This window comes from Plectropomus leopardus, chromosome 3 (assembly GCF_026936395.1).
Source record: "Plectropomus leopardus strain MGB_pleo_1.0 chromosome 3, ASM2693639v1, whole genome shotgun sequence".
In the NCBI taxonomy this organism is placed as follows: domain Eukaryota; kingdom Metazoa; phylum Chordata; class Actinopteri; order Perciformes; family Serranidae; genus Plectropomus; species Plectropomus leopardus.
This window is the reverse complement of record NC_142178.1, coordinates 6,330,789-6,350,357: the sequence shown is the minus strand read 5'-3', so window position 1 is coordinate 6,350,357 and position 19,569 is coordinate 6,330,789. Positions and strand designations below refer to the sequence as shown.

At 37.6% G+C, this 19,569-nt stretch overlaps 1 protein-coding gene across 1 annotated transcript; it reads left to right on the top strand.

The window, feature by feature from the left end:
* Window positions 1–19: 19 nt before the first annotated feature.
* On the top strand, window positions 20–17,361 carry LOC121942520 (multidrug and toxin extrusion protein 1-like). Its single transcript, XM_042485745.2, has 16 exons — window positions 20–2,389; window positions 5,159–5,260; window positions 5,375–5,443; window positions 5,805–5,953; window positions 7,767–7,809; window positions 7,941–7,985; window positions 8,064–8,161; window positions 9,646–9,743; window positions 11,570–11,751; window positions 11,912–12,020; window positions 13,970–14,045; window positions 15,496–15,565; window positions 15,656–15,788; window positions 15,901–15,995; window positions 16,091–16,154; window positions 16,236–17,361. The coding sequence occupies exons 1-16, from the start codon at window positions 2,207–2,209 to the stop codon at window positions 16,460–16,462; spliced, it is 1,743 nt and encodes a 580-aa protein (XP_042341679.2). The 5' UTR covers window positions 20–2,206; the 3' UTR covers window positions 16,463–17,361.
* Window positions 17,362–19,569: the final 2,208 nt, after the last annotated feature.

The following is a 19,569-nucleotide window of genomic DNA, read 5'->3' as shown; positions in this document are numbered from 1 at the left end:
TCTGTGCTTATCTTGACTTTGTCACTGAAAACTAAAACGTAAATCAAAAATTTTGGTCCAGTAATGTATTCAGACTACATCTTGATGTTTTATGAAAAACTTTGATTTATCACACATATGAAAGGTACAAAAAGTGTTCCATGAAAACTTAGTGATGTTCCAAAGACATAAAAATAATGCTCTATTTAGCAGTCAATTGATAATTGATTTTGCAATGGCTAGCTTGTGGTTATACTGGGACATTTTTAGGTTTTTATTTTAAGGTCCAGAGTGTAGTATTTAGGGACATTATTTGAAAAGATGTAAAATAAGAAATATGTTTTTTTGGTTTTCATAACCTTAGAATGAGCGGTTTATATCTTCATATGGAACAGGTCTTCTTCATCAGAGTGTGACATGTTTCTACAGTAGCCGAGAATGGAATAACCAAACACTGGCTCTAGACAGGGCTATATGTGTTTTTGCATTTTCTTCAGCCAACTGTATTTCTCCTACACTCATGTTTCTTAAACTGTTTCTGACCAAGTACCACTTATTCAATTAGCAAATCTTACTCACTCATCATTGTCTCTGTTGTCGTTAGTTATCAAGAAATTCGATTCAGATCTCATTACTTCACAGTGACGGAAACAGATGTTAAGAGGATGCTGTAACATTCACTGGCCAAAGAGTGGCACGTAATTTGCATGATGCAATGGATGGAATGTGTTGACAAACTCACTGCCAAAAACAAGGCCAAAACTTTAAAAGCATGTAGTCCACCAGAAATAGAGCTGACCTTTTGCCATTTAACACCCCTGTTGGCTCAGTTTGTTTATGTGTCCTCCTTGTATGACATATTGGCTTCAAGTCCAGTGTGAGTGTGCGGTTTCTCCTCCGCGTCATGACTGTGGAAAATTAACTTGTGCAAAATAGGAGACACAGACTCTGAACTGTAACCCTAAACAGGTTACTTATTATAATTGGACAATGTTTCCCAGTCTTTACAGAAGAGGACTTAAGAGTCGCTATATAGTGAAAATGTTATTTGTGTCCCACACTTAGATCTGTATCATACTGAAATTGACATGATTTTTGTAGTCTGTTTCATCTTCTGTTTCTAATTTTCTTGACATGATATTTAAAGAAACAAAAAATGGTGGAAATGTTTGTCAGTACTTTGCGTTGACATGGAAATTAGAGATTAGAACAAAGTTATAAATCTTCTTAAATGCAATTTATTTTCTGCAAATAAACCTAGCTTAACAGATCATTTTTACTAGCTATATAAAAATCAAAACTTGGTTGTTTTGCGAACGTAAACCCCTTAAAATCTGAGGAAACTGGCTTGATTTAAAAAAACTTAAAAGCAGGCAGTGACCAACTTAAAAAAATTAAAATTAGCAAGAGATGAGTAAAACGTTGCAAAAAAAATACCTGAAATTAGCCAAAGAAAGAAAGAAAGGAAAAGTAAAAGAACCAAAACAGGAAATGACCTCGAAAAACATACTAAAACATACTAAATATACAAAATATACATAGTAATACTTTCTTCTTGTGATAAATGTATTTTTCTTGATGTTTTTCCTTAGTTATTTTAATCATTCTCCCTCTCATTTTTGCTGATTTGTTTAGATAATTCCCTTGTCACCTTTTATTATTTTTTCCAAAAATGTTTATTTTATTTTTTATTTTTTGCAGTTTGCGGGCATTTCTTGCCAAGTTGCTGATTGCCTTTTTCCCCATGTTTTTGAAAGATACTATCAAACCAATTTGCTCAATTTTTCAAAGGTTAAATGCATGCGAAGGACTTTAGAACGTAGCAGAAGGAAACTGATGTCAACCCAGGTTTCAAAAGGTTAATAATTGACATTGATATTAAATATGAGGGCTAATGTCTAATATGAGAAGGACAAACTAAAACTAAGGCACACGCACATGCGGGAATACACATTTTATACATATTATATGACTATGAATCTGGGTAAAAACTGAAGCTTATAATAGGTACTTGAATGCAACATTAGGTCCACCGCAGGGCAGTGACGCCCCCAAACTACCCCGCGAGCTGATTGGCTCAGAGTGCACCCCTGTAGCACGTGCGTAACCCTTCCTCCGCCCGGTCCACACGCACATTTAACCCTCCGCGGCTGGCAGTGTGTGTCTCTGTCAGAAGGGCAGCAGGAGCAGAAGTTAGCCCTGCGTGTCTGTTGAGAGCACCAGAGTCATGGACGGTTCCGGTAAAGCAGCAGTGAAGTGTGAAGGAGTGAAGGAGGGTTTGAAAGCAGGTGAAGCGGTGTCCTCTGCTCAGAGCTCCGGTGCTTGCTGCGGTTCGAAGAACATTTGTGGCTTCATCCCGCCGGAATACCGGCACGAGCTGCTACAAGTGTTCAAACTAGCCGGACCAGTGGTAAGACTGACTTAGCTTTACTCTGTATTTGAGCCCTGAACTCAACTTAAAGGTTAAAATTATGTTTGTATGTTGACTTTAACCCTTATAAACCCGGGACGACATCACTTTTGTTGTGTACATTGGTGCGATTTCTGTCAAAAACATGGAGGCATTAAGCAACTTGGTGAAGATTGTTTCACAAATTGCAAGAACTTAGTGGATTTAGAATTTTTTTAAAAAAAAAAAAAGGACAGGGGAAATGTCTGGGGAAAAAGGGAAAAAACCTAGGGAAAACGATATTTATAATCATCATAGGTACATATTTATAATTATTTAAATTTTAAAATGATTCCTTTATTTTAAATGTCTTTTTTAAAAATTGTATTTAAAAAAAATGTATTTGTTTAATTTTGAGGTAATTTTACTGTACCTTTTACTAATTTCTTGGAAATTTTTGACACTCATTGCCTTCCCATATGCTTGACAGAAATCAAGCCAATTTCCTCAGGTTTCAAAGGGTTAAATTATTATTATTTTTTTAAGGTGTTCACGTTTCTGCCACTTTCTGTGCATTGTGTTTGCAGTAGTATTCAGTTTATTATTTTTAGGAAGCACACATTTGTTAAGGAATACGGTGTGCATTATCAGTTTTAAAAACTCGATAAAGCCAAGTATTGCGATATTTTTTGTGACAATATTTTATCAAAACACAAATGCCAGGTATCAACTTTTAAAAATTATATAAATTAGGAATACTGCAAATATAAACCACCCATTAGGCATCCTACTACATTGTAAACTGAAAAGCTGATCTTATTTTTTAAATCAAGGACACAGATTGCCTTGATAAAGGTAAGGAAACAAAACTGTTAGTTTTTACTTAATTTTGTGAAATTGTTGCAGTTTAAAAATGACAAGTGAATTAACTTGTTCTTTGTAAGTGATAGCAACCATCCAAGTTGGTCGGACAGATGGTGTAAGCTGGTGATTCAATGACTAAAGACGACCATAGGAGACCGATAAATTACACATTTGTATATGTTTTGATTGTATAATTTTGTTTGTTTCGTACCAACACTGGTCTTGTCGTAAAATGCTAAGATTATTTAAGGCAATTGGTTTCCTAGATCTTTTTTCAAGTAAGATCAGCTTTATCTTACAGTGGAATAACTTAGCAGTATACATACATACTTTTTTGATTGAAGAGATATGAGCAGACTTAAAAATTTATCTTATCAGATAAAACAGATCTTGGCAAAAATTTTCTTTGGGGACATACTTTGCAGTTGACAGAAAAGTACTTAATCTCAATATATAGCAACACAGTGTTATTGTAATACTCATCATATCCTAAATCCATTAAAATCATATTAATATTGCACCGTGACCTGTTATTGTGATAACATCATATTAAGTCCCTCGACAGATATATCTGCTATGTTCTTTGATATGAACAATATGAAAAGATCATTCTTAACAGACACGAGGCAGAAAAAGATGCTTAACCCTCTGTGACCCCTCATAGCACAAATCTGACTCTAAAACCCCTTGGTCCCAAAATGGGACCTTTCTCTAGAACTGCTTTAAAACACAAAAATTGATTATTTTTCACATGCTAAATGCTCAGTGGTTTGTTTGTTTGTTTGTTTGTTTTTAGCCGAAAGAAGGGAATTAGCATGTATTTGTTCTCTAGTGAAAAATGGAACCAGGGATGAAAGTAACAGTTATGATCACACATTGTAATGTAGACTAATTATGGGCGTTGAGGCTGTAATCCTGAAATAAACCAAAAAATACACAACCTGGCCAAGACTAATGCCATATGCATTTCCAGTTTTAGTTATATAAAATAAATTAAGCCCTTAAGTCCCAAAATGCATATAAGGTGTCCCAGCGGGTCAAAGTACTGTAGAATGATCATATTCCCAACAGAGTTTACTGTTTCAGTGCAATGATGTCATTTTTGATGTTAAAGTTTATTATTGAACTGGACAATATCCTGCCTCCATTAGTAAGTTTGTTTGAAAGTATTTGATAACTATACCTAAGGGTTAATTGCATGCATATATATATATATATATATATATATATATATATATATATATATATATATATATATATATATATATGTGGTATGTATATAACATATCAGCTGATATATCAATTTTATACTAACTCTTCAATATTGATATTAAGATTAGCCTCAAAAATCCAGTTTCAGTTGGGCTATGGCATACAGCTTTGTCAAACAAATTTTCAATCATTAAATTATCATAAACAAAAACGGTGAACCTGGAGCCTTTGGCCTCTTAAATGTCTGTGCTCCCTGAGCACTTACACTCATATTGTTGTGCTGTCTGTTTACTGATTTGAATTATTGACCCACTTGCTCGTTTTTGTGCATTTTATTCAAGATCTGATGGGATGTATTACAGTTGCTGAGTCTTATGCCTCAACTTTTTCTTTGTTGTAGATTATTACGTTGTTGGATGATATAAATCAAGTCACTTCTAGGCAGTTGAATACAGTGGGTATTTAGGTGGTTATTTTGAGTATTATTAAGTTGTTACACAACTCATTTAAAATCACTTGGTGAGAGTCACAAATACACATGCTCACATACATATTTGTTGTATTTTTTATTATCATATGGAGGACTAATATACAATAGCCTATTGGGTCTTTTACTGTGATGTCTCAAGTTTATATTTATTTTGCAGGAATATACCTGGTATCTGTATAAACAAGAAAATGAGGAAAGGTATTGTGTTTGTTTTTCTTCTCCAGATCATTTCCCAGTTGATGTTCTTCATGATCAGTTTTGTCAGCACCGTGTTCTGTGGTCACTTGGGAAAAACTGAACTAGCAGCGGTAGCTTTATCAATTGCGGTAAGAAAACTTTCTCAAATTCTATCTGCATTGAGACTGGTATCCCAGCCTGCCAGGACTGGTGCTTCAGTTTTTTTCCCTGAATTGTGTTTTTGTTTTTTTTCCTTTTTGCAGGTTGTTAATGTCACCGGTATTTCCATTGGTGCTGGTTTGGCATTAACTTGTGATACCTTCATATCTCAGGTAGTGTCCTCACCAGTGTTCACCCTTTCACTTAATTTATCTAACAAAGACAGACACGGCTCCTAGTGCTGGTTGTCTTTCCACTTCAGTTTAAATTTCATATTTATTTATATAGCCAAAAATCACAAATCACAATTTGCCTCAGAGGGCATGACAACATGACACCCTCTTTCCTTGGACCCTTAAAGCAGATAAGGAAAAACTCCCTCCAAAAATCCTCCTAAATGGAGAAAAGATGGAAGGGGTTTCTGGGGTCCCTTTTAAAACAACTTAATAATGAACTTTTGTATCATGTTAGTTTTCTTTGACCAGTTGTACATTTGGTTATTGGTGTGATTTGGAATGTCCGTGTTTCATGCAGACGTATGGGAGCGGAAACCTGAAGCGTGTGGGAGTGATTCTCCAGAGGGGGGTTCTGATTCTGCTGCTGGCCTGTTTCCCCTGCTGGGCTGTTCTCATCAACACTGAAGTTCTCTTACTTGCTGTCAGGCAGAGTCCAGAGGTCGCCAGGTTAGTCATTATTAATACCTAAAACAACATCACTTATCCAGACTGACGTTGCATGTACATAAAGATCCACATTATAAACTGACAGCAATCCACATGTCAAAATGATACATAGAGGGAGAGAGGGAGAAAAGTGTATATACATATAAAAGCACCACAAGCAACTGTCCCTTTTTGACACAAAGGAGCAGCAGTTCTACTCCATTGAGTTCCTCACCCTATCATGTGGTGTGACTGTAGAAAAGTGAGGTTCTGTCCCTTTGCTGCTCACCTTGTACCACAACGGGAGCCATAAACACATGCACAGAAGCCAGTGTGGAATCAAGGCAAAAAATAGATTACATTTTAATGTACAAGTTGGAGGAACTGTCAGGATTGCATATCACTGGAGTTGTACCTTGTATAATTTCATGAGATAAATAATAATAAATAATTAAATAATATTTGATTTATGTATTCCTTGTATTCTGAAAAAAATTCTAAGAACACCTTGAGAAGTCCGAACTTAGCCTAAAAATTCCTTGCAAGGGGCAGTCGATTAGGAGTGATTTAGGAAAAAAATCAGAGCAACTCTGAGCAAGGAATGAAACATTTAAGTTGGTGAGGTACTGTGTCACACTGTGTTGCTATGTGTGACATTCTTTTCATAGATGTGATTGGTTGTCACAGACCCATCCTTTTGTGAGCCTGCAAGGTGTGGACATGCAGTGGAAATGAAATGAACTGTGTCACAATATGAGACTGAGGGCACTTTTTGTGTGATGACAGACTGCACAGTCGCATGCATCTTAGCGTTGTGATGACGTTATTTATGGTGTTCATTTGGAGATGTGGGAGATGTCATTTTCTTGTTCGCCTAACAAACAGTTAAAGTCTCTTAAAAGTCCTCCTCTCTGCTCCTAACAGTTGTTATTTTTAACTTGATAGCTCTCTTAAGGTCTTAGATGCTTTGTGAATAACTTATCTTTACGAGGAACTAGTCTAAGTTTTAAGGGGAATTTCTTTAAAAATCTCACAATTCTAAGAATTTTCTTAGAATTTCATCACTTGGAGCAACTCTTAGTACTAGTTTTGTGAATACGGCCTCTGCTGAGCACTCTGACAGGCCAAAAATACTGGTATAATGTGCAGGCATTGCAGGTCACTAAATCAACCCTAGATTCCCCCTTGTTGGCTTTATTTTTGTTTTTCAGTGTTGTGACAATGATTTTTGTAGCATCCTCTTGGATGCATGCTGTTCACTTTCTGACATGTGGTTGCTAGCTTTTTATTAGGTCCCAACCTCACCTCCTAACTGTGCCCAGGAGTGTCCTGAACCAAAACATAAGCAGAAAATATGAAAATACAAGCAGAGGGCAAGGGGACTGAAAATACACCACAGCACACTGAGTGTGAGTCGAGTGATGATTGAAAGGGATTCATTTTATTTGAGTTAATACTTTTCTTTTCTTTTCTTTTTCTTTTTTTTGAAAAAAATGCATGTTATATCTTTAAGTCTAATATTCACTCTCCTTTACCTCCATTTCTTGCCTCCACCAACAAGGCCTCATGGTAATGTCTGACTAAATGCTGCAAAATGCTTTCCTATGTTCACTAGTTTGTCTCTTTGTTTGTTTTAAATGAGAGAGAGAGCAGTTTACACACATTTTTAGTTAGATTTATGTAGTGATTTAGATCCACACCCAACATTTTCACCAGAGGATAAATCCCAATGACTCATAGCCTTATATTTTATATATCATATATAGAATTATAGTCATATATTTTAACTCCACAATAACATATGCATATTTGTTTGTTGTCTTTCTGCATGAAGTCTTTCCCAGCTGTATGTGAAGATCTTCATGCCTGCTCTGCCGGTGAGTTTGGTACCTGGAAAGGAAAGAAAGTCTTTACTTTTCAGTTTTTCTTTAATGCGTACTAACAAGTTCATATTTTCCAATAGCATGCCAGTGTGACACTGATTGAATTCTCTATTTCTTCCTTTCAGGCTGCTTTCATGTACCAGTTACAAGGGAGGTACCTTCAAAATCAGGTACGGCAAAGAAATGTTAATGTTTATGGCTGGAGTGTTTTTACAGTTATAACTGATACCAGGTTTTGTGGTTTACAGGGAATTATATGGCCACAGGTTATAACAGGAGCGACTGCAAATATCCTCAACGCAATCATCAACTACATTTTCCTCTACCGTCTGGACTTGGGCATTGCGTGAGTTTTCTTAACATCATCTTTTTGTGTTCAAAGTGAACAGTAATTATGAGAACAGTCATGCCATTGTAAAACCTGGGTCACAGGCTCCATCCAAAATTTCACTTTAAGTATGTAAAAAAAAAAATGTTAACTATAAAATCACACCAGTAGAAACAAAAAAAGAAATTAAATAGTAGTGCAAGTTATAATAAAAGGGGGGGGGGGATAAAAACACTAAGTAGTGATATAAATCAGAAGTAGCATGATTTCACAGGATGTAACAGGAATGTGCTGTTGTAAAACATACACGCTTATAGCAGGACTGTAAATAAATATAGAAGTGCAAATAGTTTAGTTTTAAAGAAAGGTAAAGTGGCACGTACAGTGATGTGACAGTGACCGGAGTGATGAGCTTAGAGTTCAAAGTAATAGTAGAGTTTAGTAATTATTAGTTCATTATAAGTATCAAATATGTAATTAGAAACAATTGGATGTGCATTCATTTCCGCCATTCATTATTAACATATCACTGACATAATAGCTGATAACTGAGGCCGGAAGCATAATGTTTTTGAGCCGTCCGTCCTTCAGTACTCCCATTCTCTTGAATGCAATATTTCAAGAACACCATGAGGGAATTTCTTCAAATTTAGCACAAACATCCATTTGTCTTTTGTGTCTCCGTCTGCAACTTTGTGTTTTCATTGCTGACTGTCTTGGCCAGGTCTCCCTTGAAAAAGAGATTCTTAATTTCAATGGGACCAACCTGGTTTAAAAAAGGTTAAATAAATAATTAAATAATTTGGACTCAAGGATGAAGTAATTGGATTCTAGTGGTCAGAGGTCAAGGTCACAGTGATCTTGCATCTGTCTCATTCTTATGTAAGCAAAAACTAAAAAACACCTTGAGAGAATTTCTAAAAATTTGACACATTTACTTAGACTCAACAAAGAGTTGGTAGGAATTTTGGTGTTTAAAGGTCAAGATCACTATGACCTTGCAACCATCTTACTGTTGTGAGCACAATATCTGAAGAAGGCCATTGAGAGAATTTCCTCAAGTTTGGCACAAACTTCTATTTGGACTCAAGAATGAACTGATCTGAATCTGGTGATAAAGGTCAAGGTCATGTTAACCTCATAAAACATGTTTTTGGCCATAACTTGAGAATTGATATGCTTAAATTTCACACAAACATAATTATAGAGTTCTGACATTTTATGTCCAAGAGGTCAACGGTCAACTGTGAAATCATAAGGTTCTTAAAAAAACATTTTCTGGCCATTACTCAGTGTCATAAGTCAGAAACAGAAGGGAAGATTTGATTATATACCGATACGCCAAACTTGGGTGTCCACCTTGAAACTGTGCTGATTGTAGAAATCTTCTGTGCTGCTGGGGGGGAGAAGTGTAATCATCAACAGCTGCCAACAAAGTGTAAATATGAAAGTGCTTTCTACTGTTTTTTCTTTTCTCTAAATGGGCTTTTTTCATCTTGAAGTGGATCTGCTGCAGCTAATGCTATCTCACAGTATTTGCTGGCTGTAGTCTTATTCGTCTACATCTATTGGAGAGGTCTGCATAAGGCCACATGGGGAGGTCAGTTTTTTTCTCTTTGCTTTCGAAGTATTTAATGACAACATGACATTGATTTAAATGTGTTCTTTTCTGCTTATGAAATTTTGGAAAGAATATCGTGCAGATTTCTCTCTCTCAGCATTACAAGTTCTTGGTTATACCAGAGTTTTGGTCCCTCTGGATGTTAATCTCCAGAATTTAACACAATACAATTTTTTACAATATTGATCCCTTTTCATGTGCACTGGTGTGGGACAGTTAATAATTGTATTAAATAATATTGAGGAAGTTCCAGAAGGGCCAACATTTTAGTATACCCATCAAGTGGTAATGCTGAGAAAGAGCAATGTGTGGAATTTCCTTTTCAAGTCTTAAGTGATACTTTCCAACATGCGTCTGAAATAGCTGTATGTGTGAATCTTTCTCTTAAAACAAACTTCTTATCACTGGATTGAACAAAAGAATTAATGCATTCATCTTCGTATCACCCTTTTCTTCACTCAAGCTCCCAGTCTCTCACAACTTCCTGATTGGTTTTCTGTTGTGAATATTCCAGCTGTAAATGTGCGACAAGATAAGTTAGACTCTGTAACTGTGTAATGTGGTGCAGATGAGAGGTGACAGTGGTGACACCCAAGTTAGGATTTGCTTTTAAGTTTTATAATTTGTCAAAAGACTGTTGTATTAGACTAGTAAATTTTACAAGTAGTGCAGTCATTCTGGTCTTTTTCTGACTTAACTACAAGCTTATTCAATTATTCATGGGTATAAATGAAAACTGAGTGGACCCTTTCAGCCTGAGACAGCCCTAACTGTAAGCTTTATCAAAGGAAAGTCTTTGGTCTACGCTCGTCTCCACATTTGAGACTGACCTGGAAGATGGTTCTACAATAGAAGAGCCTGATAGCTGAAGGCCCTGGCTCCTACTTTTAGAGACCCTTGGAACCACAAGTAACCCTGCATTCTCAGTGCAGTGCTCTGGTAGGATAATAGGGTACTATAAGCTCTGTAAATGTGACAGAGCCTGACCATTCAGAGCTTTGTAAGAAAGGAGAAAGATTTTGAATTCATTTCAGGTTTTACAGGGAGCCAGTGCAGAGAAGCTAAAACTGGAGAAATATGATCTTTTTTCTTCTTTCCTGTTAGTACATGTGCTTCATCATTCTGCATCAGTTGAGGAGTCTTTAGAGGCTTATTAGAGCAACCACATATTAAGGAATTACAGTAGTCCACCCGAGAAGTAACAAGTCCATGGAACACTTTTTCTGCATTTTTAAAATTTTATGCAGGTGGAAGAACACAGACCTTGAAGTTTGTTTTCTATGGGAGTTAAAGGACAAATCTTGATCAAATATTATGTCGTTGCTCTTTACGATGCTGGAGGACAGGGCAATGCCATCTAGATATTATATCTTATATTGAGTTTTTGAGGTGTATGGGGCCAAGCAAAATAACTTCAGTTTTGTCTGAATTTAACCAGAAAATTGCAGCCCCTTCAGGTTTTTTTGTCCTCAAGGCATGCTTGTAGTTTAGATAACTCTTTGGTTTCTCCTAGTTTGATCGATAGATATAATTGCATATCTTTTGTATAACTTTGGAAGTTTACAGAGTGACTGCTAATAATGTTGCCTGTGGGAAGCATATATAAAGTGAATAGAATTGATCCAAGCACAGAACCTTGTGGAACACCGTAACAAACTTCAGCATGGATAAAGGATTGATCATTAACACATACAAACCGAGATCAGTCTGATAAATGCAATTTAAACCAGCTTAGTGCTGTTCCTTAAAGGCCAATTAAATGTTTCAGTCTCTGTAAATGTAATTTACAGACCTCTGATCCACAGGTTGGTCACTGGACTGCCTGCAGGAGTGGGGAACCTTCGTCCAGCTGGCCATCCCCAGTATGCTCATGCTTTGTCTGGAGTGGTGGATGTTTGAGGTGGGAGGATTCCTGGCTGGAGTGATCAGTGAGGCTGAGCTGGGAGCTCAGTCCATAGCTTATGAGCTGGCAGTTGTAGCTTACATGGTAACTAATGTTTTTCCTGTGATTTATTATGTATTCATTTTTATCACTAACCATCTGCTTTTGTGTTGGCCATTGCTCATGCACATGAAATTATTAGGAAACTGTCAGAAATGTAGCTTGAATACACTTTCGGTGATTACTTATAGATTTTTTCCCATAGTTCCCATTAGGATTCTCTGCTGCTGCCAGTGTACGGGTTGGGAATGCTCTCGGTGCAGGAAACATAGAGCAGGCCAAGCTATCTTGCAAAGTCTCCGTCATTTGTGCATGTAAGACCCAATCCATACTGTACATGTTGCCTGAAATGCCTTTCCACTTGGGCTGAGCAGTTGTAGTAGTTTAGTGGGCATCTGCATTTAGAGCATCTTTGACAACATTGTTTACACGTCTCTACACAAAAAATATCAATGCAGACAACATGTGGACACAGAACAAAAATTTAAAAGCAACACTTTTGTTTTTTCTCCGATTTTTAACAGGTTTAAATTATAGCTCTAAGACTTTTTATGCACTCAGTAGATATATTGAGATATATTGAGTTTTGATCACAAATTAGTCAAAATCCATGTCACTCTCCTTCTCCAAGATAATCCATCCACCTGACGGTTATGACATATCAAGATGTTGATTAAACAGCATCATTACTACACAGCTGTGCCTTGGGATGGTCGCGATAAAAGGATACTCTAAAATATGCAGTTTGATCACACAACACAATACAAGGTGTTACAAGATTTCAAAAAGAGGCCATGCCATTGGCATGTTGACTGCTGGAATGTCCACCAGAGCTGTTACCCCTGAACTGAATGTACATTTCACTTCCGTAAGACATTTCTGTTATTTCCAGTAATTTGGCAGTACATCCAACCAGCCTTACAACTACAAAAGTCGTTTACAAGGGCAAACTGCCGTCAGTTCAAATCCCTGGTGAGGACATTAAGCTTGCAGATGAGCTTCCCTGAGATGGTTTGTGTGCAGAAATTCTTCTGTGGCGCAAATCAACTGCATTAGCGATGCAACAGCATTAGCTGTTCATGTGGCTGGTTTTAGACGATTTTGCAGGTGAAGAAGCTGGAGGTGGAGGTCCTGAGCTGTTGTGGTTACATGTGGTCTGCAGTTGTGGGGCCGATTGGATGTACTGCCAAATTAACAGAATCAACAATGGAGATGGCTTATGGTAGTAAAATGAACATTCAGTTCAGGGGCAAAAGCTCTGGTAGACAGTCTTGCAGTCTGCATGTCAGTTGCACACATCTGTGTCATTGTGTTGTGTGATCAATTTGTACATTGAGTGTCCTTTTATTGTGACCATCCCAAGACATATGTGTTTATAAGGAGGTCTTATCAGCATCTTGATACGTCACACTTGTCAGGTGAATGGATTATTTTGGAGAAGTGCTGACTGATACAAATTTCAACAAATTTGTGATCAAAACATGATAGAAATATATCTTTTGAGTGCATAAAAAGTCTTTGAGCTTTAACTTAAATCGGTGAAAAATGGGAGCAAATCCAAAAGTTTTGGGTCAAAACTTTTGTTCAGTACATATGAAAACAGAATTTATAAACAGAAAATACATAGAAAAATCAGTGCATTTGTAATAAAGGAAACTGGTGCTGTTTATTTTAAAGCTACACAGCATCAGATTTTTGAAAAAGTGACTTGATGAAGAAATAAGGTAGTCGTCTAGTTCTTTATGTCCATGACTGTTTTCTGAGTCTCATTACCACTCCTGCTCTAAATATCAGCCCTGTGTAGTTTGGACTGATCTCAAAACCATATTTATGCATTTTGAATGAATTTATATTTGATCTGAAAGTTCATTTTAAATACTCTGATTTTCAGGTGATCAAGCATTGCCTGTGGGTGGAGTTGAATTTATCTTTTGACCCATCAGAGATATGAGAGGTTTCTTGTGATGGCTCAGATTGAATCTGAGGAGTTAATCATACAAATGGCAGCATCAGTAATCACACTTATTATTTAAAAATCATTATAGAAGCCAAAATGTCCTCAGCTTGAATGCATAAACCACAGTTTTGAGCCACAAATTACTTCTCAGACTTAAATCAACCATTTGAAATCATCTGCTTTTTTGTGTGGGAAGTGTTTACTACTTCCCCTGATGATTTTATTATTTTAATTGTTTAAAACACATTTTACATTCAGTGTTCAAATTATCTACAACTTTTTTTTTGTTTTTTTTCCCCATGGCAGTTGTAGTTGCTTGTTTTGTTGCTGCCATTCTTGGTGTTGCCAGGAATGTGACAGGATACATCTTCACATCAGAGCAGTGAGTAAAGTCTTTGACACAATGTTCTTCTCTCTCCTGCACTGACAGACTCATGCTGTCATTTTGTGTATACTTATCTTCAGTCCATGTGACATAGCAGGCTTAATTCCAAACCACTGTCCAAACTGTTATACATTAATTAAGGTCATTATCTTTGTGCTGACTCACAAACACTAAAGTCATCTTCAGTGTTAGTGAGCCCATCTTCACAAAATCTGCAATACAGTATCTGTTAGCCAGTTTGTACTATTGTGGTTAAGCTAACCAAATCCATTCCCAGTTCAAAGTGACAGACAGCATTCCTTAGCCATAATAGTGGTTGGAAGAACTTTCAAAAAATAAACTTAAAACTCTATAAAATAAGACGATACACTAGGAGTGGCACAAAGTGTGTCCTGTTAAAATGTCATTTCATATTACACATTTCTAATTTCATTCTGAGTGTAAAGGTATTGCTTATGTGCAATGTTTTTGTTAGGCTTGGGAGGTATCACAGTATTACACTATACCAAGATATTTAGAAATCCCAAAGGTATGTTTTTCATAAATACAGACGCGCCTCTTTCTGTTAAACTCATATGTAGTGCACAGCACGCACCACCAGAGCTTACTCTCCAGTCTCTACAGGTGGAACAGACAGCTGAGGTGAAAGACACCGCAACACCTAGTGTTGGAGGAAGACGTTACAGGACTGTAAACAGCAGGTGGCCAGCAGGCAGAGAGACCTTGGGGATGTTTTTTACATCCAACTTGGTCAATTAAGAATTTGTTTTAGCCAAACCAGAGCTAGTGAGTGCTTGAACAGTGGACTAATTAACTAGATTACAAGCAAGAGTAACCACGATTGTTTGGGTGAGTTTTATTTTGCTCCTGTTGCATTTGAATGAAATGTGTTTTTTGATGAGATAATGAGGCAGTTAAATCTCATCAGGCTTCTGTGACCAAAAGAAAGTAGAACTTAAAAGGTGTACAGTTGAATTTCTGTGTTTATTAGGAAAACAGGTGTGAGAATATTACATTTCTAAACATTTTTCCAGTTAATGCCAGACACTTCATACCGTCATACACCATATATTCTGGTGAAATTTTAATAAGCTATCAAGGTTTGAAAAGTTACATACTGATAAGTTAGACATTCTTAACTGCTCATTAGGCTTAGATGGAATCAGGGTATTACTGTATGCCAGGGTATTCAGAAATCCAGATGAGGGTCTGGGTTGAGGATGGGGGGTGTGGTGTTAGGTAGTGCCACACACAAATACCATCAGATGCTGTATACTCTGGTCAGTTTCAGGAAGGTTTGAAAAAAGTGATTGCACCTGTTTATTGTATTTAATTGTCAGCTGAAGATGGTTCTATATACAGTTACCATACTAAAGAAGTCTTTATTTCTCTTCTTGTCAAACATGTTTTAGTGTCATTAAGACTTAATATCTGTGTGTGTTTTTAGAGACATTATACAGAGAGTTGCTGACGTCATAATCGTAATGTGCATCACGCACATTGGGGATGCTGTTGCGGTAAGAAAGACTTTCATGCAAGCAATCAGGATTTCAGACCCAATATTGACATACATATAATTTGACCAAATGTCTGTTTGATGTGGACAGGCTGTGACTGGAGGTGTTCTCAGAGGAGTAGGGAAGCAGATGATTGGTGCTCTTTGTAACCTTGTGGGATACTACTTCATTGGTTTCCCTATTGGCGTGTCCCTAATGTTTGCAGCAAATATGGGCATTGTAGGTAAGGCCAACCATTAATGTACTGTTCTGCTATAAGTGATGTCTGCAGTCCTATCTCTCTGCAAGTAACGTTCAGGAAAGACATTAAAACTCTTCTGTCACCTCTTCTAAAGGACTATGGACAGGACTTACTATTTGTGTGGTCATGCAGTCGGTTTTCTTTATCACATTTTTGAGCAAACTCAATTGGAAGAAGGCTGCTGAAGAGGTTCGTACTTACTTGTGACCAACATGTGACTTTGCACTACGTCTTGAGATCTTTAAGACCTTTAAACCTCCTTAACAACATTTTGCTCTGATCAGGCTCTTCTGAGAGCAGGAGTCCAGATCAAAGAAGAAAAGGAGATGGTTGGGATGGAAAATACAGGTAAGCTCTGACCTAATAACAGAATCATCCTCATGTAACAGTATTTTCGTCAATGCTAACGGTTCTCCCCTCAACCTCCAGAGTCCCAGGTCAGTGGCTATGCATCCAAATGTGAGAGTGCTGAGGAGGGCCACATGTTTCAGGATGTGCACAATCTAGACCAGAACAAAACCACCACCACTACAGTGGGAAGTGTTCTGTCAATAACACAGCTGGTTGTACGACGTGGTCTTGCACTGCTGCTCATGGTCGCCATCCTCATCGCTGGAATCATCATTAGCAACTTCTTCACCAGGCTGCTGAAATGAGTCATCCAATGATTTAAAACAGACAGTCCGACTAATGGAATGACAGCATGAAGGTACATTTAACAATATTTTCATGTTAACACTGAATCAGCTCTCATTGAAAGAGTGCCATGGGCCACCAAACCTCTCGTATATAACAGGACAGCCACTCTTTGGGAGAGATTTGAATTAAACAAGCCGTTAAGGAGAATTAGCGGACCAAACTTCTTGAAACAAGTAGATGAGTTACAGTCTGGACAGCAACATACACCTCAGCCTTCTATGGTACAGAGGGTAGAAACTGTTTAATGCAACTTTACAAGAATTTCTTGAGGCATGTCATGTTTGAATCACCAGACTGAGCACTAAAAGAAGTGCTGCATTATGTTTTATGTGACATAGTTGAACATGCTGAGTTACATAGCTCAGATAGTGTTAAAACTGGAAATGTTTTGATTTCAGAGTAAAATTCTGACAAGTCCACACACTATGCTTTGGGTTCAAGTTCAAATGAAGACATTTAAATGTGAATGCACATATATGTAAGGTACAGGAAAATAGTGTGCTGCTCATTTTATCATCTATGGCATGTTGTTTAAAGACCAAAACATACAAATACTGACTTTTGTATGGTTCTTTTTAAGAAAGTGTTACTTAATGTATCCTTTTCAGTTTTAATGGATGGATGTAGATATTTCTGAATCAGTATGTAGTAAGTTAAACTTTCTTTTTATGTCTTTGTCAATATTGGTGACAAAAGGAACGAAAATTTTTTTTATTGCCAAATACAGTAATCAAAGCGAAACTCTGCAATACCAAGGAAGTAATACAAGCAATACACTTAGCAATTTCTATTGTGAGTAGTATTTTCATCATTGTCATTCAGTATAAATAAATTGTTGAGGACTTCTACAACTGTGTTGTATGTTTGTGCATTCACAACACGTTTTCATCCCAAATGCAGCTCTGTCAGTGACCTTCTGCGTCTACTTATGATGTTTTAGGTATCCTTCTTCATCAGCTGTTTACGCTCACGGATGCCGTCACAGTAATGTCAGCAAATGCACATGGTGGGGTGGTGAAGCAGCACGGTCTTCATGTTTACACAACAGAGTGGACCGTCATTAAAACATAATTTTAAGTAACACTGGTAGTATGAGCAATCTGTGCAGTCTAATAATAGCAATTAAAGGACAAGTTTGAGGCGAGGGTGATGAAGCTCAGTGACAGAAGGTAGTGACAGAAAGTAACTGTAGTACAATCAATACAAGCCATAGTTTTCACTGACAGATTTTAAAAAAAAATTCAAGTCATCTCCAAATTAACTGTAAAATCAGGTAACAATTGAGAACATGAAAAAATGTGGGGCAGGGTGGTAACTTTAAATAACTAGCTAAATTAGCAGAAGTAAAGCAGTGAACATGACCTAGGACTGTATGTGAGGGGATGTTTCCAAAGGCTAGGAACTGTGTGGTTAAATCATGCTGGGTGGTGCTCTAAAGTATAAATATTGTTAACTTTAACTCATAAGAAGTATTACCTTTGTCTCTTTCTTGCCAAACTTTGCAGGTCAAACTGCACTTTTTATACATCAACAATATTGCCACCCCAGGTGAACTCAGAAGTGCCTTTTAGAAAATGTGACCTTTGTTCTTGCTCACTCTTGGTCCACTTACAGTATCTGTATTTAATATCCATTAAGTCCATCTGCCTGTCAGTAGGCAGATCTCCTTATACTTAACTTATACAATATTTTCGAATTGTCAGTAAGACACAATTGCATGATGACTGCGTTTCCACTGAGTGATGTTATGGGACTGCTCCTCTGGTGATAACATTGCAAAAAGGTGTGGGTCATTCCTACATTTGCAATATGTAATTATTCATTCAAAAATTCAAAAAAATCTATCTGAATGGACAACTTCCCGTATAGATGCAGTTCACAGAGGTCATTCTGATATTTGCAGTAGGACTTCTGTCAGGTACAAATATCTATCAGAATGGGCTACTTCCTGTTTTAATATTGTTGAATATGGCGTCGGTCTTTCTGTCAGGTGGAGTAGTTAATTCTCTAAGGTACAAAAATGCATGACAATGGACTACTTCCTGTAAAAATGTAGTGAAATGTGGCGTGGGTAATTCTGACAGGTGCAGCAGGTCATTCTATCAGCTATAAATAACTATCAGAATGTACTACTTCCTGTGTAGATGTAGTTAAATGTAGCGTAGGTCATTCTATCAAGTACAAAAATCTATCAGAATGGAAGACTTCATGTCTACATATAGTGAAATGTGGCACAGGTCATTGTGACAGGTTCAGTAGGTCATTTTGGCAGGCTGAAGTGTCTCAGAATGGACTTGCATAAATGTAGTTGTATGTGATGTAGGTCATTTTGTCAGGTAGAGTACGTTTTTCTGTTAAGTGCAAATATTCGTCAGAGCGACAAACTGCACCTGTCAGAATTACCTAAGCCACATTTATTTACATCTACACGGGAAGTAATACATTCTCACTAATAACTGTACCTGACCAAATAACCTACTGCACCTGTCAGGATGACATACGCCACATTTCACCACAGCTACCAGGGGGTGGAACAGGGAGGGACTGAGGATGTTAGGAGTGTACCTGGGCTTGGAAGGCATGGTCAGCAGGAACTGGAAGGGGACCTTGTCAGCCATAACCACCAGGCTGGCAAAGTGGAGGTGGATCCTCTCTCAGGACTTCCACAGAGGTTGGACTCTAATTATAAATAACTTAGAATAACTTAGTGGTGTCTCACTGTGGCACTGGTGGACACTATCGAGATGGAGGAGTGGGGCCTGGACTGTGGGTGTGGGTAGGAGAGGAGCCCATCTTCCACAACCTACTCTGGGACCCCACGGAGCTTTGTGAGGGCTGGCATTGTGACACTGGGCCACCTGAGACGGACAAACGGGCTAGACTGGAAGACATCGCAGCAGCTGTCAGAGGATTCAGGTGTGAAATCTCTGAGACTTCTGGAGAGGCTGAGGACAGGTGCTGGTCTCGCTGTATCAGTCAGCCCTGGGCTCCTTCAGTCAGACGAGGGGGGAGGAGCCTCCACTTTTCCTGGTGCTGAGGTTGGCGGCAGGTCCAGAAGGTTGGC